Below are 27,682 nucleotides of genomic sequence, written 5' to 3' on the forward strand. Positions count from 1 at the left end.
ACACTACTGTACACAGCTACACACGACTGTACACTACTGTACACAACTACACACTACTGTACACAATTACACACTACTATACACAGCTACACACTACACAATTACACACTACTGTACACAGCTACACACTACTGTACACAATTACACACTACTGTACACAGCTACACACTACACAATTACACACTACTGTACACAGCTACACACTACTGTACACAGCTACATACTATTGTACACAATTACACTACTGTACACAATTACACACTACTGTACACAATTACACTACTGTACACAGCTACACACTACTGTGCACTACTGTACACAGCTACACACTACTGTACACAATTACACTACTGTACACAGCTACACACTACTGTACACAATTACACACTACTGTACACAGCTACACACTACTGTACACAGCTACACACTACTGTACACAATTACACACTACTGTACACAGCTACACACTACTGTACACAATTAGACACTACTGTACACAGCTACACACTACTGTACACAATTACACTACTGTACACAGCTACACACTACTGTACACAGCTACACACTACTGTACACAATTACACTACTGTACACAGCTACACACTACTGTACACAATTACACTACTGTACACAGCTACACTACTGTACACAATTACACACTACTGTACACAGCTACACACTACACAATTACACACTACTGTACACAGCTACACTACTGTACACAGCTACATACTATTGTACACAATTACACTACTGTACACAATTACACACTACTGTACACAATTACACTACTGTACACAGCTACACACTACTGTGCACTACTGTACACAGCTACACACTACTGTACACAGCTACACACTACTGTACACAATTACACACCACTATACACAGCTACACACTACACAATTACACACTACTGTACACAGCTACACACTACTGTACACAATTACACTACTGTACACAGCTACACACTACTGTACACAATTACACACTACTGTAGACAGCTACACACTATTGTACACAATTACACACTACTGTACACAGCTACACACTATTGTACACAATTACACACTACTGTACACAGCTACACACTACTGTACACAATTACACACTACTGTACACAATTACACACTACTGTACATAATTACACACTACTGTACACAGCTACACACTACTGTACACAATTACACACTATTGTACACAGCTACACACTACTGTACACAATTACACACTACTGTACACAGCTACACACTACTGTACACAGCTACACACGACTGTACACTACTGTACACAGCTACACACTACTGTACACAATTACACACTACTGTACACAATTACACACTATACACAGCTACACACTACTGTATACAATTACACACTACTGTTCACAGCTACACACTAATGTACACAATTACACACTACTGTACACAGCTACACACTACTGTACACAGCTACACTACACAATTACACACTATTGTACACAGCTACACACTACTGTACACAATTACACACTACTGTGCACAGCTACACACTACTGTACACAATTACACACTACTGTACACAGCTACGCACTACTGTACACAATTACACACTACTGTACACAATTACACACTACTGTACATAATTACACACTACTGTACACAGCTACACACTACTGTACACAATTACACACTATTGTACACAGCTACACACTACTGTACACAATTACACACTACTGTACACAGCTACACACGACTGTACACTACTGTACACAACTACACACTACTGTACACAATTACACATTACTATACACAGCTACACACTACACAATTACACACTACTGTACACAGCTACACACTACTGTACACAATTACACACTACTGTACACAGCTACACACTACACAATTACACACTACTGTACACAGCTACACACTACTGTACACAGCTACATACTATTGTACACAATTACACTACTGTACACAATTACACACTACTGTACACAATTACACTACTGTACACAGCTACACACTACTGTGCACTACTGTACACAGCTACACACTACTGTACACAATTACACACTACTGTACACAGCTACACACTACTGTACACAATTACACACTACTGTACACAGCTACACACTACTGTACACAGCTACACACTACTGTACACAATTACACACTACTGTACACAGCTACACACTACTGTACACAATTACACACTACTGTACACAGCTACACACTACTGTACACAATTACACTACTGTACACAGCTACACACTACTGTACACAGCTACACACTACTGTACACAATTACACTACTGTACACAGCTACACACTACTGTACACAATTACACTACTGTACACAGCTACACTACTGTACACAATTACACTACTGTACACAGCTACACACTACACAATTACACACTACTGTACACAGCTACACTACTGTACACAGCTACATACTATTGTACACAATTACACTACTGTACACAATTACACACTACTGTACACAATTACACTACTGTACACAGCTACACACTACTGTGCACTACTGTACACAGCTACACACTACTGTACACAGCTACACACTACTGTACACAATTACACACCACTATACACAGCTACACACTACACAATTACACACTACTGTACACAGCTACACACTACTGTACACAATTACACTACTGTACACAGCTACACACTACTGTACACAATTACACACTACTGTAGACAGCTACACACTATTGTACACAATTACACACTACTGTACACAGCTACACACTATTGTACACAATTACACACTACTGTACACAGCTACACACTACTGTACACAATTACACACTACTGTACACAATTACACACTACTGTACATAATTACACACTACTGTACACAGCTACACACTACTGTACACAATTACACACTATTGTACACAGCTACACACTACTGTACACAATTACACACTACTGTACACAGCTACACACTACTGTACACAGCTACACACGACTGTACACTACTGTACACAGCTACACACTACTGTACACAATTACACACTACTGTACACAATTACACACTATACACAGCTACACACTACTGTATACAATTACACACTACTGTTCACAGCTACACACTAATTTACACAATTACACACTACTGTACACAACTACACACTACTGTACACAACTACACACTACTTCACACAATTACACACTACTGTACACAATTATACACTACTGTACACAGCTACACACTACTGTACACAGCTACACACTACTGTACACAGCTACACACTACTGTACACAATTACACACTATTGTACACAGCTACACACTACTGTACACAATTATACACTACTGTACACAGCTACACACTACTGTACACAGCTACACACTACACAATTACACACTACTGTACACAGCTACACACTACACAATTACACACTACTGTACTCAGCTACACACTACTGTACACAATTACACTACTGTACACAGCTACACACTACACAATTACACACTACTGTACACAGCTACACACTACTGTACACAGCTACATACTATTGTACACAATTACACACTACTGTACACAGCTACACACTACTGTACACAATTACACACTACTGTACACAGCTACACACTACTGTACACAGCTACACTACACAATTACACACTATTGGACACAGCTACACACTACTGTACACAATTACACACTACTGTACACAGCTACACACTACACAATTACACACTACTGTACACACCTACGCACTACTGTACACAGCTACACACTACTGTACACAATTACACTACTGTACACAATTACACACTACTGTACACAGCTACACACTACTGTACACAATTACACACTACTGTACACAGCTACACACTACACAATTACACACTACTGTACACAGCTACACACTACTGTGCACAATTATACACTACTGTACACAGCTACACACTACTGTACACAATTACACACTACTGTACACAGCTACACACTACACAATTACACACTACTGTACACAGCTACACACTACTGTACACAATTACACTACTGTACACAGCTACACACTACTGTGCACAATTACACACTACTGTACACAGCTACACACTACTGTACACAATTACACTACTGTACACAGCTACACACTACTGTACACAATTACACTACTGTACACAGCTACACACTACTGTACACAATTACACACTACTGTACACAGCTACACACTACACAATTACACACTACTGTACACAGCTACACACTACTGTGCACAATTATACACTACTGTACACAGCTACACACTACTGTACACAATTACACACTACAGTACACAGCTACACACTACACAATTACACACTACTGTACACAGCTACACACTACTGTACACAATTACACTACTGTACACAGCTACACACTACTGTGCACAATTACACACTACTGTACACAGCTACACACTACTGTACACAATTACACTACTGTACACAGCTACACACTACTGTACACAATTACACTACTGTACACAGCTACACACTACTGTACACAATTACACACTACTGTACACAGCTACACACTACACAATTACACACTACTGTACACAGCTACACACTACTGTACACAGCTACATACTATTGTACACAATTACACTACTGTACACAATTACACACTACTGTACACAATTACACTACTGTACACAGCTACACACTACTGTGCACTACTGTACACAGCTACACACTACTGTACACAGCTACACACTACTGTACACAGCTACACACTACTGTACACAATTACACACTACTGTACACAGCTACACACTACTGTACACAGCTACACACTACTGTACACAATTACACACTACTGTACACAGCTACACACTACTGTACACAGCTACACACTACTGTACACAATTACACTACTGTACACAGCTACACACTACTGTACACAGCTACACACTACTGTACACAATTACACTACTGTACACAGCTACACACTACTGTACACAATTACACTACTGTACACAGCTACACACTGCTGTACACAATTACACACTACTGTACACAGCTACACACTACACAATTACACACTACTGTACACAGCTACATACTATTGTACACAATTACACTACGGTACACAATTACACACTACTGTACACAATTACACTACTGTACACAGCTACACTCTACTGTGCACTACTGTACACAGCTACACACTACTGTACACAATTACACACTACTGTACACAGCTACACACTACTGTACACAATTACACACCACTATACACAGCTACACACTACACAATTACACACTACTGTACACAGCTACACACTACTGTACACAATTACACTACTGTACACAGCTACACACTACTGTACACAATTACACACTACTGTAGACAGCTACACACTATTGTACACAATTACACACTACTGTACACAGCTACACACTACTGTACACAAGTACACACTACTGTACACACCTACCCACTACTGTACACAATTACACACTACTGTAGACAGCTACACACTATTGTACACAATTACACACTACTGTACACAGCTACACACTACTGTACACAATTACACACTACTGTAGACAGCTACACACTATTGTACACAATTACACACTACTGTACACAGCTACACACTACTGTACACAATTACACACTACTGTACACACCTACGCACTACTGTACACAATTACACACTACTGTACACAATTACACACTACTGTACATAATTACACACTACTGTACACAGCTACACACTACTGTACACAATTACACACTATTGTACACAGCTACACACTACTGTACACAATTACACACTACTGTACACAGCTACACACGACTGTACACTACTGTACACAACTACACACTACTGTACACAATTACACACTACTATACACAGCTACACACTACACAATTACACACTACTGTACACAGCTACACACTACTGTACACAATTACACACTACTGTACACAGCTACACACTACACAATTACACACTACTGTACACAGCTACACACTACTGTACACAGCTACATACTATTGTACACAATTACACTACTGTACACAATTACACACTACTGTACACAATTACACTACTGTACACAGCTACACACTACTGTGCACTACTGTACACAGCTACACACTACTGTACACAATTACACTACTGTACACAGCTACACACTACTGTACACAATTACACACTACTGTACACAGCTACACACTACTGTACACAGCTACACACTACTGTACACAATTACACACTACTGTACACAGCTACACACTACTGTACACAATTAGACACTACTGTACACAGCTACACACTACTGTACACAATTACACTACTGTACACAGCTACACACTACTGTACACAGCTACACACTACTGTACACAATTACACTACTGTACACAGCTACACACTACTGTACACAATTACACTACTGTACACAGCTACACTACTGTACACAATTACACACTACTGTACACAGCTACACACTACACAATTACACACTACTGTACACAGCTACACTACTGTACACAGCTACATACTATTGTACACAATTACACTACTGTACACAATTACACACTACTGTACACAATTACACTACTGTACACAGCTACACACTACTGTGCACTACTGTACACAGCTACACACTACTGTACACAGCTACACACTACTGTACACAATTACACACCACTATACACAGCTACACACTACACAATTACACACTACTGTACACAGCTACACACTACTGTACACAATTACACTACTGTACACAGCTACACACTACTGTACACAATTACACACTACTGTAGACAGCTACACACTATTGTACACAATTACACACTACTGTACACAGCTACACACTATTGTACACAATTACACACTACTGTACACAGCTACACACTACTGTACACAATTACACACTACTGTACACAATTACACACTACTGTACATAATTACACACTACTGTACACAGCTACACACTACTGTACACAATTACACACTATTGTACACAGCTACACACTACTGTACACAATTACACACTACTGTACACAGCTACACACTACTGTACACAGCTACACACGACTGTACACTACTGTACACAGCTACACACTACTGTACACAATTACACACTACTGTACACAATTACACACTATACACAGCTACACACTACTGTATACAATTACACACTACTGTTCACAGCTACACACTAATGTACACAATTACACACTACTGTACACAGCTACACACTACTGTACACAGCTACACTACACAATTACACACTATTGTACACAGCTACACACTACTGTACACAATTACACACTACTGTGCACAGCTACACACTACTGTACACAATTACACACTACTGTACACAGCTACGCACTACTGTACACAATTACACACTACTGTACACAATTACACACTACTGTACATAATTACACACTACTGTACACAGCTACACACTACTGTACACAATTACACACTATTGTACACAGCTACACACTACTGTACACAATTACACACTACTGTACACAGCTACACACGACTGTACACTACTGTACACAACTACACACTACTGTACACAATTACACATTACTATACACAGCTACACACTACACAATTACACACTACTGTACACAGCTACACACTACTGTACACAATTACACACTACTGTACACAGCTACACACTACACAATTACACACTACTGTACACAGCTACACACTACTGTACACAGCTACATACTATTGTACACAATTACACTACTGTACACAATTACACACTACTGTACACAATTACACTACTGTACACAGCTACACACTACTGTGCACTACTGTACACAGCTACACACTACTGTACACAATTACACACTACTGTACACAGCTACACACTACTGTACACAATTACACACTACTGTACACAGCTACACACTACTGTACACAGCTACACACTACTGTACACAATTACACACTACTGTACACAGCTACACACTACTGTACACAATTACACACTACTGTACACAGCTACACACTACTGTACACAATTACACTACTGTACACAGCTACACACTACTGTACACAGCTACACACTACTGTACACAATTACACTACTGTACACAGCTACACACTACTGTACACAATTACACTACTGTACACAGCTACACTACTGTACACAATTACACTACTGTACACAGCTACACACTACACAATTACACACTACTGTACACAGCTACACTACTGTACACAGCTACATACTATTGTACACAATTACACTACTGTACACAATTACACACTACTGTACACAATTACACTACTGTACACAGCTACACACTACTGTGCACTACTGTACACAGCTACACACTACTGTACACAGCTACACACTACTGTACACAATTACACACCACTATACACAGCTACACACTACACAATTACACACTACTGTACACAGCTACACACTACTGTACACAATTACACTACTGTACACAGCTACACACTACTGTACACAATTACACACTACTGTAGACAGCTACACACTATTGTACACAATTACACACTACTGTACACAGCTACACACTATTGTACACAATTACACACTACTGTACACAGCTACACACTACTGTACACAATTACACACTACTGTACACAATTACACACTACTGTACATAATTACACACTACTGTACACAGCTACACACTACTGTACACAATTACACACTATTGTACACAGCTACACACTACTGTACACAATTACACACTACTGTACACAGCTACACACTACTGTACACAGCTACACACGACTGTACACTACTGTACACAGCTACACACTACTGTACACAATTACACACTACTGTACACAATTACACACTATACACAGCTACACACTACTGTATACAATTACACACTACTGTTCACAGCTACACACTAATTTACACAATTACACACTACTGTACACAACTACACACTACTGTACACAACTACACACTACTTCACACAATTACACACTACTGTACACAATTATACACTACTGTACACAGCTACACACTACTGTACACAGCTACACACTACTGTACACAGCTACACACTACTGTACACAATTACACACTATTGTACACAGCTACACACTACTGTACACAATTATACACTACTGTACACAGCTACACACTACTGTACACAGCTACACACTACACAATTACACACTACTGTACACAGCTACACACTACACAATTACACACTACTGTACTCAGCTACACACTACTGTACACAATTACACTACTGTACACAGCTACACACTACACAATTACACACTACTGTACACAGCTACACACTACTGTACACAGCTACATACTATTGTACACAATTACACACTACTGTACACAGCTACACACTACTGTACACAATTACACACTACTGTACACAGCTACACACTACTGTACACAGCTACACTACACAATTACACACTATTGGACACAGCTACACACTACTGTACACAATTACACACTACTGTACACAGCTACACACTACACAATTACACACTACTGTACACACCTACGCACTACTGTACACAGCTACACACTACTGTACACAATTACACTACTGTACACAATTACACACTACTGTACACAGCTACACACTACTGTACACAATTACACACTACTGTACACAGCTACACACTACACAATTACACACTACTGTACACAGCTACACACTACTGTGCACAATTATACACTACTGTACACAGCTACACACTACTGTACACAATTACACACTACTGTACACAGCTACACACTACACAATTACACACTACTGTACACAGCTACACACTACTGTACACAATTACACTACTGTACACAGCTACACACTACTGTGCACAATTACACACTACTATACACAGCTACACACTACTGTACACAATTACACTACTGTACACAGCTACACACTACTGTACACAATTACACTACTGTACACAGCTACACACTACTGTACACAATTACACACTACTGTACACAGCTACACACTACACAATTACACACTACTGTACACAGCTACACACTACTGTACACAGCTACATACTATTGTACACAATTACACTACTGTACACAATTACACACTACTGTGCACTACTGTACACAGCTACACACTACTGTACACAGCTACACACTACTGTACACAGCTACACACTACTGTACACAGCTACATACTATTGTACACAATTACACTACTGTACACAGCTACACACTACTGTGCACTACTGTACACAGCTACACACTACTGTACACAGCTACACACTACTGTACACAGCTACACACTACTGTACACAATTACACACTACTGTACACAGCTACACACTACTGTACACAGCTACACACTACTGTACACAATTACACACTACTGTACACAGCTACACACTACTGTACACAATTACACTACTGTACACAGCTACACACTACTGTACACAGCTACACACTACTGTACACAATTACACTACTGTACACAGCTACACACTACTGTACACAATTACACACTACTGTACACAGCTACACACTACACAATTACACACTACTGTACACAGCTACATACTATTGTACACAATTACACTACTGTACACAATTACACACTACTGTACACAATTACACTACTGTACACAGCTACACACTACTGTGCACTACTGTACACAGCTACACACTACTGTACACAATTACACACTACTGTACACAGCTACACACTACTGTACACAATTACACACCACTATACACAGCTACACACTACACAATTACACACTACTGTACACAGCTACACACTACTGTACACAATTACACTACTGTACACAGCTACACACTACTGTACACAATTACACACTACTGTAGACAGCTACACACTATTGTACACAATTACACACTACTGTACACAGCTACACACTACTGTACACAATTACACACTACTGTACACACCTACGCACTACTGTACACAATTACACACTACTGTAGACAGCTACACACTATTGTACACAATTACACACTACTGTACACAGCTACACACTACTGTACACAATTACACACTACTGTAGACAGCTACACACTATTGTACACAATTACACACTACTGTACACAGCTACACACTACTGTACACAATTACACACTACTGTACACACCTACGCACTACTGTACACAATTACACACTACTGTACACAATTACACACTACTGTACATAATTACACACTACTGTACACAGCTACACACTACTGTACACAATTACACACTATTGTACACAGCTACACACTACTGTACACAATTACACACTACTGTACACAGCTACACACGACTGTACACTACTGTACACAACTACACACTACTGTACACAATTACACACTACTATACACAGCTACACTACACAATTACACACTACTGTACACAGCTACACACTACTGTACACAATTACACACTACTGTACACAGCTACACACTACACAATTACACACTACTGTACACAGCTACACACTACTGTACACAGCTACATACTATTGTACACAATTACACTACTGTACACAATTACACACTACTGTACACAATTACACTACTGTACACAGCTACACACTACTGTGCACTACTGTACACAGCTACACACTACTGTACACAATTACACACTACTGTACACAGCTACACACTACTGTACACAATTACACACTACTGTACACAGCTACACACTACTGTACACAGCTACACACTACTGTACACAATTACACACTACTGTACACAGCTACACACTACTGTACACAGCTACACACTACTGTACACAATTACACACTACTGTACACAGCTACACACTACTGTACACAATTACACTACTGTACACAGCTACACACTACTGTACACAGCTACACACTACTGTACACAATTACACTACTGTACACAGCTACACACTACTGTACACAATTACACTACTGTACACAGCTACACTACTGTACACAATTACACTACTGTACACAGCTACACACTACACAATTACACACTACTGTACACAGCTACACTACTGTACACAGCTACATACTATTGTACACAATTACACTACTGTACACAATTACACACTACTGTACACAATTACACTACTGTACACAGCTACACACTACTGTGCACTACTGTACACAGCTACACACTACTGTACACAGCTACACACTACTGTACACAATTACACACCACTATACACAGCTACACACTACACAATTACACACTACTGTACACAGCTACACACTACTGTACACAATTACACTACTGTACACAGCTACACACTACTGTACACAATTACACACTACTGTAGACAGCTACACACTATTGTACACAATTACACACTACTGTACACAGCTACACACTATTGTACACAATTACACACTACTGTACACAGCTACACACTACTGTACACAATTACACACTACTGTACACAGCTACACACTACTGTACACAGCTACACACTACTGTACACAGCTACACACTACTGTACACAATTACACACTACTGTACACAGCTACACACTACTGTACACAGCTACACACTACTGTACACAATTACACACTACTGTACACAGCTACACACTACTGTACACAATTACACTACTGTACACAGCTACACACTACTGTACACAGCTACACACTACTGTACACAATTACACTACTGTACACAGCTACACACTACTGTACACAATTACACTACTGTACACAGCTACACTACTGTACACAATTACACTACTGTACACAGCTACACACTACACAATTACACACTACTGTACACAGCTACACTACTGTACACAGCTACATACTATTGTACACAATTACACTACTGTACACAATTACACACTACTGTACACAATTACACTACTGTACACAGCTACACACTACTGTGCACTACTGTACACAGCTACACACTACTGTACACAGCTACACACTACTGTACACAATTACACACCACTATACACAGCTACACACTACACAATTACACACTACTGTACACAGCTACACACTACTGTACACAATTACACTACTGTACACAGCTACACACTACTGTACACAATTACACACTACTGTAGACAGCTACACACTATTGTACACAATTACACACTACTGTACACAGCTACACACTATTGTACACAATTACACACTACTGTACACAGCTACACACTACTGTACACAATTACACACTACTGTACACAATTACACACTACTGTACATAATTACACACTACTGTACACAGCTACACACTACTGTACACAATTACACACTATTGTACACAGCTACACACTACTGTACACAATTACACACTACTGTACACAGCTACACACTACTGTACACAGCTACATACTATTGTACACAATTACACACTACTGTACACAGCTACACACTACTGTACACAATTACACACTACTGTACACAGCTACACACTACTGTACACAGCTACACTACACAATTACACACTATTGTACACAGCTACACACTACTGTACACAATTACACACTACTGTGCACAGCTACACACTACTGTACACAATTACACACTACTGTACACAGCTACACACTACTGTACATAATTACACACTACTGTACACAGCTACACACTACTGTACACAGCTACACACTACTGTACACAATTACACACTACTGTACACAGCTACACACTACTGTACACAGCTACATACTATTGTACACAATTACACACTACTGTACACAGCTACACACTACTGTACACAATTACACACTACTGTACACAGCTACACACTACTGTACACAGCTACACTACACAATTACACACTATTGTACACAGCTACACACTACTGTACACAATTACACACTACTGTGCACAGCTACACACTACTGTACACAATTACACACTACTGTACACAGCTACACACTACTGTACATAATTACACACTACTGTACACAGCTACACACTACTGTACACAGCTACACACTACTGTACACAATTACACACTACTGTACACAGCTACACACTACTGTACACAGCTACATACTATTGTACACAATTACACACTACTGTACACAGCTACACACTACTGTACACAATTACACACTACTGTACACAGCTACACACTACTGTACACAGCTACACTACACAATTACACACTATTGTACACAGCTACACACTACTGTACACAATTACACACTACTGTGCACAGCTACACACTACTGTACACAATTACACACTACTGTACACAGCTACACACTACTGTACACAATTACACACTACTGTACACAGCTACACACTACACAATTACACACTACTGTACACAGCTACACACTACTGTACACAATTACACACTACTGTACACAATTACACACTACTGTACATGAGTGTACACTGCTATACACAGCTATGTGTCCTTCCTGTGTTCAGTTGTGTTTGAGGTTAATCCCCTTGCCCAGGGTTTCCAGGTTTTAGTAAAATCTCCAGCTCCACATCAGAAACGACACCGACACCTCAAACTGTTATAGAATTCAGCAGTGTAAATATTCTCCACTTTTATGTGAGGAAATGGCATCACTGTGGTGCACAAACATTTCTGATGTACAAATGCATCTTTCTCTCCACAATCCCTTGTTCCTTCTCTCTCTCTTTACTGTATAATTTACAGTTCTGTCTGTCATACACACACACTTTCACTTACTTTGGGGAAATGTAAAACTTAGATTTAATATGCATTAAATCAGTCATGCCCTGTCCTGTAGTCTGCTCCGCCCTGAGCGTGGGGCAGCGTGGGTCGTGCCCCAGTGGGCTTCTGTTAGTACTGGTTGTAGTTGCTGTGTTTGACCACTGGGTGGAGTCGGAGCTGTGTGGAGCTGAATGGGGAAGTGGCGCTGCAGCACCGTTACACACCATCCTGAAACGCAGCACAGTAACAGGACATCAGGTTATCGCCCTCACACACTGTCACCTGTCAGGCACAGTGGCCATGTTAACGTGTGTGTGTGTGTGTGTGTGTGTGTGTCAGGCCCAGAGGGCGGTGCTGCACACAGATGAGTTGAGCAGCGAAGTCCAGCGCAGTGGAACAGCAGAGGGAGAGAACGACAAAACTATCTTCAGCTTCAAAGAGGCCTTTTCACGCATCACAGAGGCTACAGGAGTCACTGACACACGGGTTACTCACACACACACACACACACACTCACACTCACTAAAGTGCCCTGTGTATGGCTCATCACTTCAGATTGGACAGTAGCCTTACGGTCATGTGACCATGCATCAGATATGTAACTGAACGAGAGAAAGTGTGTGGAGGTTTTCTGTGTGTGTGTGTGTGTGTGTGTGTAGGAGGTGGTGGAAAGGTTCATATCTCAGCGTGACACTCACACACACCTGGAGCAGATGAAGGTGCAGAACGAATGTGAGCTTCAGCAGCTAAAGGAGGACAGAGATGAGTTACACACTCAATACCAGGACATGAAGTACTCAGGAGAGACCAAACTGACCCAGTGAGAACCACACACACACACACACACAGTACGATTTCGTCACCTCCATTTCGTGTCTTGTAGCCTCATTAAGTTTCACTTGTGTAACTCTGAGCTTGAAGTAAAAAGGTAAACTGTAGAATAACGGTGTGTGTTGGATCACATGCTGTTCTCTGAGCTGTTGAAGAACAAGGGAGGAAACTGTTCTGATCAATTAAACCGGTGATGAATGTGATCATTACAGTTAGCTCTGTTCATGCAGTAACACACTGGTGATAGACGAGATTCCGATTAGATTTATTTCAGTATTTGGACTGTGAGGGAAACCGGAGGAAACCCACACAGGGGAACATGCAAACTCCACACAGAAAGGGCCCTGTCAGCTGTGGGATTTGAACCCAGAACCTTCTTGCATTGAGGCAACCGTAATCACCACTACACCACCGTGTCGACCCCAGGTTCTCTTTCATATATCATCATATTAGTCGTTAATTTTATATATTTAACTTCTCTGTTGTTTTTGTTACATCAGAGTTTACAGTCAGCAGAATAAAACACTGTTTCCTCCTCAGTTTGCATTTTCTCTCCCTGATTATTTTCAGATGTAAAGGTGAGTATTTGAGTTAGACGCCGTAAAGGAATCCCACATTGAATACTTATAGACAGCAACCTCAGCAGTGAAGTGAAGCTCAGAAAATCCACTGAAACTCTGAACACCGGTAGCTTTCACCACGGAAACAATGGACTGAGGTGACTGACTCTGAATACAGGAATTTAATCTGAAGTATGGTGTGTGTGTGTGTGTGTGTGTCAGTGGGAGGAGGGTGTGGGAGGAGTGTGAGTCTCAGTTACAGAGGGAACAGCAGAGACGAGACGCAGCTAAAGACACTCTGGACAGAATGACACTCACACTGAGCACTGTGAGCAACGCTGTGGAACATCTGTATGACAAACTGCAGCACATCACACTGCAGGTACACACACACACACACACTAATACAAAGTAAAGTGTCTGGTCTGGTGTAGTTACTGTATTTAGAGCAATTTTAGACCTTACAAAGTCCTTGTATAGTGTGTGTGTGTGTGTGTGTAGGATGCCCCTGTGCAGCGAGAGTGTGTGTCTCCTCAGCCTGTGTTGGATCTGCTGTGGGAGGCGGAGCTAAAACTGATGCAGCTGCAGGAAGAACTGCAGGGATGTGATACACACACACTCATCAAAGAGATGGAGGAGCAGGAGGTGTGTGTGTGTGGCGGGGGGGGGGGGGGGGGAGGAGCCTTCATCTTTTTATAAACACTGTGTGTGTGTGTGTGTGTGTGTGTGTGTGTTTGCAGTTCCATGCCAGCATTGAAGGGAAGCTTCCTGACTACAACACTCGCATCACGCTACCAGATCATCAGAGAGACGACGTGTACGAAGGTGAGACGCACACACACACACACAGAGAGAGTAAAGTGATGAGTTTCTCTTTCTCTGTAGAAGAGGACGATAGCGGGGATGATGATGGTGATGTCATCACTCGGAAGTCCCTCAAACACCAGTCGCAGCTCATCATTGACTCGAAAACAAAGAGGAAGACTCGGAAGAGGAAGAACGAACTGTGACCTTTCACCTCATTTTCTCTTTAATTCTGCACAATTAGAAACAAAGCATGATTCCATTATTATTGGATTATTAAATAAAGACACATAGCTCTTTCACTTCTCGTTGCCTGTAGAGACGACGATGCCGGGGACAGTGATGGTGGTGATGATGATGATGATGATGATGTCAGTGTGATGATGTTTGTGTGTATGTTGATAATTAGCAATCACCCATAAATTACTGAGCACATGTACACCACAGCTGATTTGTGTTTGGTGACTCCCACAAAACTCCATAAAAGGTCGTGTTCACACAGCGGAGAGTGTGAAATGGTGACTAAGGGGCCAAAGAAGAATTTCTGAGGCAGAATCTGGAACGCAGAGTGCACACGTCGTGACTTCAGGAGCCGCTTTTACAATCGTTACTGCGCGAGAACTAACACGATATTAAGAGATTAAAGAATCGTCCCCGTCATATAAACTTTAAAGAGACGCATCAAACTCACTGCTGTGTAAACATCACAGTCACAGAAGATCTGAGGAGCAGCTGCAGCTTTTAGCGTTTCAATATTCAGTAAAAGATAAATAGTCTAAACAAAGAATGAAGCAGCAGTTTAACGTGACATGAACGACAGCGTTGGTGTGTGAAAATTTGTTTCAGGTCACATGACAATGAGCAAATAAATATTGACATGAGCGAGTGTGTGTCTGCGTGCCAGGCTGCGTGGAGGAGCACAGGGACGCCATGTGGGATCTGAGGCTGTGGATGGATTTCAACTTTTTACATTTGATGTTCAAAAGTAAGAAGATCCAGGTTCTACTGGTTCCACGCTCCGTGAGCTGATGTGCTTCTGAATCATGTCTATGAGAATAAAACTGGTATTATCTCACAGCCTATCCAGGGGAGTCACAGGAGCCAAAAAGGTCAAAATATGGAGTGTCAGGAAGGTCAGTTCTGTGTCGTCCATCCAGTGAAGTCACGAGAGGTCAACAGAAAATGGTTTGACACAAAGATTGAGTAAAAAAAAAAAAGTCTTGTTGCTAAATAAGTTTCTCTGCTAACGGGGGCCAAACCAGGACAAAGCTATTTAAAACTGACCAAACACCGTAACAGAGCATTTTTCATCCTCTAAAGTTTAGTTAATTAGTTTTAGTTATGGCCGAGTTCTTGCCCGGACTGATAATCACATCATCAGTTTTTCTCTGACTAATCAGACACAAGGTACACCATCACACTCGCCAGAGCAGTTGGAGGTTAGGTGCCAGTCCTGCTGGTTCAGGGAATCAAACCAGTGACCTTTTGGTCCCAGAGCTGATTCTCTAACAAAATTTAAAAAGAAGAAACAAAATTTAAAAAGTAAAGTAAAATAACTTTATTGATCTCCCTAGGTAGAAATTTAGCTTAGAGTCAGGGGACATTGCTGCATCGAGAAAGGGACACAAACACACATCTAATTAACTAAAAGAACATATGTGCAATCCGGCATTTTTGCTCCAGGTGAACTGTGCAAATTAAAAATCCTAACATTGATACATCCAAACAATTACCATTAATACATACATACAACAAAACTATTCATACATACAAACATACCTACCTAACATCCACTCAAGTAATATCCATACATACATACCTATCCATACATCCAATCTAATATCTATACATTCCTAGATATCCATCTAAACCATACATACATTCATATATATCCATACATCCAAACCAATAACATCCATACATGTCCACACATCCAAGTTTATAACATCCATACATTCATACATCTCATTCATACACACTAAGATTGATACCATCCCTACAGTCATACATATAAATTACATTCATACACTTCCTACATATGCAAAAGAACCATAGTTATAAGTATCCTGTGCAAAATAGCCACCTTCCTACATATCCATCTAAAACATACATACATATATCCATACATCCAAACTAATACAGCCATACATCCAAATTTGTAACAACCATACATTCATACATCCCATTCATACGGTCATATATATGAATTACATTCATACATTTCCATACATGTACAAAAGAACCATAGTTCTAAATAATCTGTGCAAACTAGCCAAAGAAAGATAACACATTCTAGTCTTCCATCTATGCGTACATACACCATCCATTTATTAGCCCACATACATTCACCTCTGATCATTCAGAAACTTAATTGAAAGGGGGATGAATGAATGTTTATACCTGTTGTGTTTACATAAAGGGACACTATAGCTCCTCCCTGAGTGTAAAAGTATATATTCAGAATAAAGCACATGGGAACTGTCAGATAAAATACCTTTAGCCTGACTAATTCCTGATTGCTCAAAAAGCTCCTGCGGATTCAGAGGGGCGGGAGTTCCCATGATCTTACCTGCTGTCTTAACCAAACTAAAAATCTGAGCCTTCGACTTTACTGTTAGATTTCCAAACCAACTGGAAATACCGTAACGGAGAATTGATTCTATTGTTGCTCTGAAGAAAATCAACATGATATTTTTAGACACCAAACAGACTGTAATATAAGTAAAATAATAATAATTAGTGTATATAGGAAATCCTTTAATCATGAGAGGAAGCTGTGACCTAAGGGTTAGAGAAGCATCTTTGGGACCAAAAGGTTGTTGGTTTGATTCCCTGCACCAGCAGGAGTAGCTGTGAGCGAGGCACCGAGCCCCCACCGGGTCCCCAGGCTGCTCCGGGTGTGGTGTACGTCGCTCTGGATAAGTGATATAGTGATGTAATTAGCTGGTTTGGGTACGAGCTCATTTAGCGATCCTCCTCTTGGTGTTTTTAGCTGAGGATCACAGCAGAACTCAGTCTGTGGTTTTAATCAAAACTGCCAGAACTTTGTTGAAATTTGTGGATAAGAAAGGGCTGGAAGGAAGTGAAGAGGAAGAAATGCAGGATGAAGAGGTGGGATGCAGACGGCCTCCTGATTCTGTGCCCTCGTTATTAGATTTATTGGTGAAATCCATCTAGAAACTGCTGGTGATTTCAGTGAGTTACTCCTTCTGATGAAATCTCATAACACTCTGGACTCGTACAAGCCAAACACAAACTTCCAAGCTTCACTGACTGATTGTCGTACCTGATGGTCTTGGCATTGATTAATAATTACAAGTGGAATTGTGTAAAGTTCAACAAAATGACAAACTGGTTGAACAGAGCTTGAGTTTCTGATCAGTTTTATGTTTCTCACACTGAACCAAAGCCACCACCCAGGAGGTGTTCTGATGAATCCCTTGGGCAGTGTGTACGATTGTTCTGAATGTGTAACGGATATTGATCCACAATTCTGTAAATGTGCATGAGCAGTTGGTCTGTTGTTTCCAGCCCATAAATCATTTCCTCGATCTGCCCCTGAACACGGCATGAACACAATATGATGTAATTATTTTTTTATTTATATTTTTATTGTATGACAGGCATATTAAAGTACAGTATCAGTCATATTATTTTCCCATTTCCCCCCCAGTCTTACATACATTCTATTACATTTATACTGTAAACAAACATCAGAGCAAAAATAAACAACATCATACATCCGAATAACAGTCCTTCCTTCTTAATATAATGAGTGAGTCAGTGGAACAACGACCCTGTAGGTAGCTTCTTACAGAATGTTCACAATAAGGTGAGTGCTACAATTCTCCTGTAGTGTCTTTAGTTTAGCTATGTAAGCCGTCATGGGGCCCCATACAGACTCAAATTTTTCTGGTGATCGTCTCATGTTATACTTAATTTTCTCCAAATGTATGAATAGCATTAGGTCCTTGAGCCACAGAGATGTTTTGGTGGCATACGGAGATTTCCAGCCCAACAATATTCTCCTGCGTGCTAATAATGATGCAAAGGCAATACTGTCAGTAATGCTCCTCCTAGTAGTTCTTTGATGGTTTGGTAATACTCCAAAAATGGCAGTTTCTGCACATGGTGTTAAGACCACATCCAAGGCCTCTGCAAGGTGTTTGAATATATTTGTTTCGTAGTTGAGGGCACGACCAGAACATATGTGTCATGTTTGCCGGTGACATATGACATCTATTACAGGTATCCATGACCTTAGGATATATTTTAGATAGTTTGGAGTTTGTATAATAAATACGATGGACAATCTTGAATTGCATTAGACTGAGCCTGGCACAGGATGTACTGCCATTCACCCGAGCAATTGCACCATTGCACACATCTCCATCAATACCTTGACCAAGTTCCTCTTCCAAGCCTTGTTTAATTGTATCAAGAGAGGATTCTGTGAAAGAGGAGATCAGAGTGTACATTTTTGATACCAGGCCTTTTTGGTTTGTGGGAATGTCCAGAATTAAGTCAACTACTGAGTTGGGGGGGGGGGGGTATTGGGGAAGGAAGGATTATTTATTTTGACCCAGTTACGGACCTGGGAGTATTGGAATAGATGTGATTTTGGGAGACTAAATTTTTCACATAGTTGGTTGAAGCTACAAAAGACGTTGTTAATATATAGGTCTTTTAATCTGACAATTCCTGACCTCTGCCATATCGAAAAGGCTATGTCAATGTAGGGAGGAAGGAATTGGTGGTTATTACGGATGGGGCTATGACTAGATAACCCTTGGAGTCCATAAGCACGTCTAATTTGGGACCATATTCTTAAGGTGGAAACTACGATTGGGTTTTTTGAATATTGGGTAGGTTGGATGGGCAGTTGGGATGTAAATAATTCCAGCAGAGAAGTAGATGGACAGGATTCAGCTTCAAGTTCACACCAACTTAGTGTTAGTTCTTTAAACCATAGAACCATTTTGTGAATATTAGCTGCCCAGTAATAGTTTTGGATGTTAGGGAGTGCCAATCCACCTTCAGATCTATGTCTCTGTAAAAACTCTCTCTTGATCCTGGGAGTCGTACCTTGCCATAGAAAGGAGGAGATTAGTTTGTTAATTATACAAAAGAAGGATTTGGGTAAGAAGACTGGCAGACATTGGAAAAGGTATAAAAAGCACGTTCATTTTTATGCAATTTACCCTCCCAGCAATAGTAAGATGCAAATTGTTCCACCTTTCCAGGTCCAATTTAAGCTTTTCAATTAAAGGTGGGAAGTTGTTTTTGTAAAGATCTGTCAGTTGTCGACAGATATTCACACCTAAATAATTAAAGTTGTTCCTTGACAGTTTAAAGGGCAGATTCCATTTAGTGATCTGAAGGGCTGAGTTGTTCACAGGGAAGCACTCACTCTTAGAAAAGTTTAGCTTATAACCTGAGAAGGTTCCAAATCTGTTTAACAGTTCAACTGTTTGTGGAATGGTAGATATAGGGTCTGAAATAAACAATAATAAATCATCCGCATATAGTGAGAGTATGTGTTCTGAACTGTGTCTCCTCCTACTCAAGCGAGTAGGACGCTTCTTTGCTTTGCTCCTGCTTTCTTGATCTTTATTTCTATACTTTACTTTCTCATTTAATTTCCACTATTTTTTCATTTTATTTTTCATCTTTATCAGCTTTTAATCTCATCTCATCTCATTATCTCTAGCCGCTTTATCCTTCTACAGGGTCGCAGGCAAGCTGGAGCCTATCCCAGCTGACTGTGGGCAAAAGGCGGGGTTCACCCTGGACAAGTCGCCAGGTCATCACAGGGCTGACACATAGACACAGACAACCATTCACACTCACATTCACACCTACGCTCAATTTAGAGTCACCAGTTAACCTAACCTGCATGTCTTTGGACTGTGGGGGAAACCGGAGCACCCGGAGGAAACCCACGCGGACACGGGGAGAACATGCAAACTCCACACAGAAAGGCCCTCGCCGGACCCGGGGTTCGAACCCAGGACCTTCTTGCTGTGAGGCGACAGCGCTAACCACTACACCACCGTGCCGCCCCTAGCTTTTAATTTAATTTTAATTTAATTTCCACTATTTTTTCATTTTATTTTTCATCTTTATAAGTTAGCTTTTAAAACAAAATGCCAGGGGGCAAAATATCCTGCAGAAAATGCATGGAACTAGAACAGAGGATTTCTATCCTGGAATCAAAGATTGATGCTCTGCCAAAGACGGACGAATTAAAAGCGATATCTCAGGAAAGGAGTACAGAAACAGTGGCTGAGAATGCAGAGATTGCACTCCGACAGACAGATGGCATTGCAGATCGAGTGGATGGGCATCGATCAAGCTGGGCAAAATGTGAGTACAGAAAACTGGCAAATGATGGGTGGCAAGCCCAAAAATAAAAACAGAAGAGTAATTACCTCAACACCAGCTCGTTCTACAAATTACAATAGGATCTACAATCCTATGGAAAATTCACAGCCCATAAGGCTTCAGAACAAATTTGAATGCCTCAGGGATGTGGAAGAGGATTTTTCAAGCGGACAAACACATTGTAAAAAGAGATCGCACCAAGATCGAAGAGCTGTGGGAAGAGGCAAAAAGCAGCTCCTTACACCACCTGATCCCACAACCCTTGTTCTTGGTGATTCCACTGTAAAACATTTAAAAGGTCATGGAATGATTATTTGCTGCCTTCCAAATGTATCCATCTCTGACACCAAAGACAGCATTTTGAAACTCATGTCCGAGCATAAAACTATCAAACGTATTGTTGTGCATGTGGGAGCAAATGATGTTTTCAGAGAACAGCTGTTTGTCCAAGATGATTTCAGAAAACTTTTTTCTGAGCTCTATAAGACTGGAATACAATCTTTTATTAGTGGCCCACTCCCAGCGAGAGGAAGTTTTGCATTTTCTCGACTCTTCAGTCTTAACACCTGGCTTGGAAAAACTTGTTTTTCATTTGGTATGAACTTCATAGACAATTTTAACCTTTTCTGGAATCGCAGAGAATTCTTCAAGCCAAATAGCACTGAACTCAGCTGGATTGGAGCCAAGGTCTTAGTAGACCATTACAGACTTGCAATCTTTTCTCAGCCAGCATTGAGGAAAACAGTTGATAAGATGTCGCAGACGGACATAGTTACAAAAAACAATACCTCTGCAAAGACAAAACAATCATCTTTGCAAGTCGTCATCAAGGACACACAGACGTCTGATCTGCCAGACTGCCAAGATTCAAAGACAGACTGCCAAAAATCAGAGACAAACTGCCATACAAAGAACTCACCAATTTCTCGCTCTTCTGACTTCACTACGTCATCTTCCACACGCATGGATTTCCCAAATAGCATGCAGAGATTGCTGCCAATGGCTACACTCTCTTTTTCCAGCCCAAATCTGTCGCAACAAGCAGTGTACCCAGTTCATCAAAACTGTGTTCGCCCAGGACTTTCAGCTGGCTCACCATCTAAAAGATACATGTCATCTCCAATCCTTTCACCCTCAAACCAAATGGAACATTTAGAAAGTCTTGTTTGATGTACTCTGGGTCCCTGCAAATGGGTGTAGTTTTGAAAACCAGCTGGGACCCAATATGCCTATGCCATTCTCTATTCCTGTGTTGATAAGAAATAGAAAACATAGAGCACATTTAACCCAGGGGGTAAACCAGTCTAATCTCCTTCCTGTTTTAAAACAATATCAGAGTGCACAAGCAGATATTACTTCTAGACTTTCTGTAAAGCTAGCTCTTCTGAACGTTAGATCACTTTTAAACAAGTCATTTTTAATTAATGATCTTATCTGCAAACACAATCTTGATTTTTTGCTTCTAACTGAAACTTGGCTGGATCAAGCAAATAGTGCTACCACCCTTATTGAAGCAGCTCTCCCAAATTTTAATTTTTTGAATGTTACCCGACAAGGGAAAGGTGGAGGGATCGCAAATATATTCAAAGCCTCTTTTCAATGTAAACAATCCTCACTTGGTGATTTTACATCCTTTGAACACTTATGTGCACTTGTTACATGCTCTCCTAACATATTATTATTAACTATTTATAGGCCTCCGAGACATTCAGCCAAAGTTTTTCTGGAAGAGTTTGGTGAACTGTTGTCAGTCATTTGCTTAGAGTTTGATTGTCTTATTATATCTCGGGATTTTAACTTGCATGTAGATAATCCTGAAAACACTGATGCCAGAGAACTACTTGCACTTATTGACAACTTCAACCTAGTACAACATGTACAGGGGCCGACCCACTCTCGTGGTCATACCCTTGACCTCGTCATCACAAAGGGTCTTACTGTTTCTACTACTGTTGTTGACCTGGCCTTATCTGATCATTTCTGTGTTTTCTCTGATGTTTCTATGTCTCCTCACATTCAGAACAGCTCAACGACTATGGGTAGGAGAGTCATAAACGACAACACATGTGCTCTCTTTGAGCAAGCTCTCTCTCAGAACTCAACCAAAATGTCAGACTCTGTAGATGATTTACTGGAAATTTTAATTTAAATATGACCCAAATTATGGATGATATTGCTCCATTCAAAATCAAAAGAGTCAATGATAAGCAGAAAGCACCATGGAAGCAATACCCAGCTGTTAAATTGCTAAAGAGAGAATGTAGAAAGACTGAAAGAAAATGGTGCAAATCTAAACTTCACATCCATTATCAAATCCGTAAAGAGATGCTTTGTAAATATAATTATGAAATTCGTAAAGCAAGACAGTCTTTCTTCTCCAACATCATCAGCAGGAATATGAACAATGCCCGTGTGCTATTTTCAACAGTAGAGAAGCTAACTAATCCCCCACCACAATTAGCACCTGAACTTCTCTCAGTTAATAAATGCAATGAGTTTGCATCCTTCTTCAAAGGGAAAATTGATAAAATACGGCAGAATATTGCTCATAATATATCTCAGCTGCAAAAAATTGAAAAACTGCAATCACCAATGACACAAATAGATAACTTCAACACAATGTCAGAATTTTGTTTAATTGATTATGAGACTCTTGAAAAAACTGTACAAAATCTCAGTTCCTCAACATCTGAATTGGACATTCTGCCCACCAACTTTTTTAAGTCTGTTCATCTTATAATTACAGATGTGCTTCAGATCATAAATACATCCCTAGAGACTGGCGTTGTTCCTGTGTCCCTGAAAAAAGCCGTTGTAAAGCCCCTACTTAAAAAGAATAATCTGGATCCTTCAGTATTAAATAACTACAGGCCAATATCAAATCTACCATTCATTGGGAAAATCCTTGAAAAAATTGTCTTCAATCAATTAACTGCCTTCTTGATATCAAACAGCCGTTTTGATCATTTTCAGTCAGGTTTTCGTGCCAATCATAGCACTGAAACAGCGCTGATTAAAGTTATAAATGACATACGCCTTAATACCGATGCAGGCAAAACATCGGTCCTGGTGTTACTGGACCTCAGTGCAGCTTTTGATACTGTTGATCACAACATACTGCTATATCGACTTGAACACTGGGTTGGGTTGACTGGTAAAGTTATCAATTGGCTAAATTCATACTTAAAAGATAGAAGCTTCTTTGTTACTATGGGAAATTGTTCCTCAACGTCAATGTCCTTGACCTGTGGTGTCCCCCAGGGGTCGATTCTTGGACCATTACTATTCAACCTTTATATGCTCCCACTTGGGCAAATTATCAATAACAATTCAATTTTGTATCACTGCTATGCAGATGACACCCAAATTTATTTTGCTTTATCACCTAATGACTATGCCCCCCTTGAATGTCTCTACCAGTGTATCGACCAAATCAACAACTGGATGTCACAAAATTTTCTTCAGCTGAACTCAGATAAAACAGAAGTAATTCTATTTGGGAAAAAGATGAAAGACTCAGGATTACCACTATTCTTGACACAAAAGGGATTAAAACTAAATAAATGGTTAAAAATCTTGGTGTTTTCATTGACAGCGAGCTAAACTTTGACAGTCACATGAAAGCAATCACTAAAACGGCATTTTATCACCTAAAAAACATTTCCAAACTAAGAGGAATTATGTCAAAAAATGATCTGGAAAAACTTATCCATGCCTTCATCTCTAGTAGGGTTGATTACTGCAATGGCCTTTTCACAGGCCTGCCAAAAAAGACCATCAAACGACTTCAGCTGGTTCAAAATGCAGCAGCGAGGGTTCTCACACGAACAAAAAGAACAGAGCACATTACTCCAATTCTAAGGTCCCTTCACTGGCTTCCAGTAAGCTACAGAATTGACTTTAAAGCATTGCTGCTGGTGTACAAATCTCTAAATGGTACAGGGCCCAATTACCTCTCTGATATGTTGCAGCGGCCTAACCCAATCAGATCTACCAGATCGCAGCAGCAAAATTTACTATTAAAACCTGTTGTTAAAACCAAGTGTGGTGAAGCAGCTTTTAGCTACTATGCAGTGCAGCTATGGAACCAACTGCCAGAGGACATTAAAAATGCTCCTGCTGTTGGCAGCTTCAAATCTAGGTTAAAGACCAAGCTGTTCTCAGATGCTTTCTGTTAAATAATTAATATTGTCTTCTTTACATGTTTTATAATTTGTACTTTTACAGTTTCTGCATGTTTCAAATTTGACTTAACTTTATTCTATTTTATTCTGCTGTTTTTTTCTCCCCCTATTTGAACTTCTACTTCATTTTATTATTTTATTTCTACTATTGTTTAATTCTTATTATATTTTTCCCATTTATTTTATGTAATTTTATTTTCTATTGTTTACTGTTTTGCTTTTACTTCTGTAAAGCACATTGAACTGCCACTGGGTATGAAATGTGCTATAGAAATAAACTTGCCTTGCCTTGATAA

General features: G+C 40.1%; 1 protein-coding gene across 1 annotated transcript in view; it reads left to right on the forward strand.

Annotated features, from left to right (window-relative positions):
- Nucleotides 1–17,228, forward strand: part of odad3 (outer dynein arm docking complex subunit 3) — a 32,343-nt gene extending 15,115 nt beyond the window's left edge. Inside the window, exons 9-14 of the mRNA XM_060918055.1 lie at nt 14,963–15,109; nt 15,283–15,443; nt 16,237–16,396; nt 16,516–16,659; nt 16,755–16,839; nt 16,900–17,228. Of these exons, the coding sequence (XP_060774038.1) occupies nt 14,963–15,109; nt 15,283–15,443; nt 16,237–16,396; nt 16,516–16,659; nt 16,755–16,839; nt 16,900–17,024 (822 nt within the window). The 3' untranslated portion in view covers nt 17,025–17,228. The remainder of the gene's footprint in view (nt 1–14,962; nt 15,110–15,282; nt 15,444–16,236; nt 16,397–16,515; nt 16,660–16,754; nt 16,840–16,899) is intronic.
- Nucleotides 17,229–27,682: the final 10,454 nt, after the last annotated feature.

The sequence above is a fragment of the Neoarius graeffei genome, chromosome 4 (genome assembly GCF_027579695.1).
Source record: "Neoarius graeffei isolate fNeoGra1 chromosome 4, fNeoGra1.pri, whole genome shotgun sequence".
In the NCBI taxonomy this organism is placed as follows: domain Eukaryota; kingdom Metazoa; phylum Chordata; class Actinopteri; order Siluriformes; family Ariidae; genus Neoarius; species Neoarius graeffei.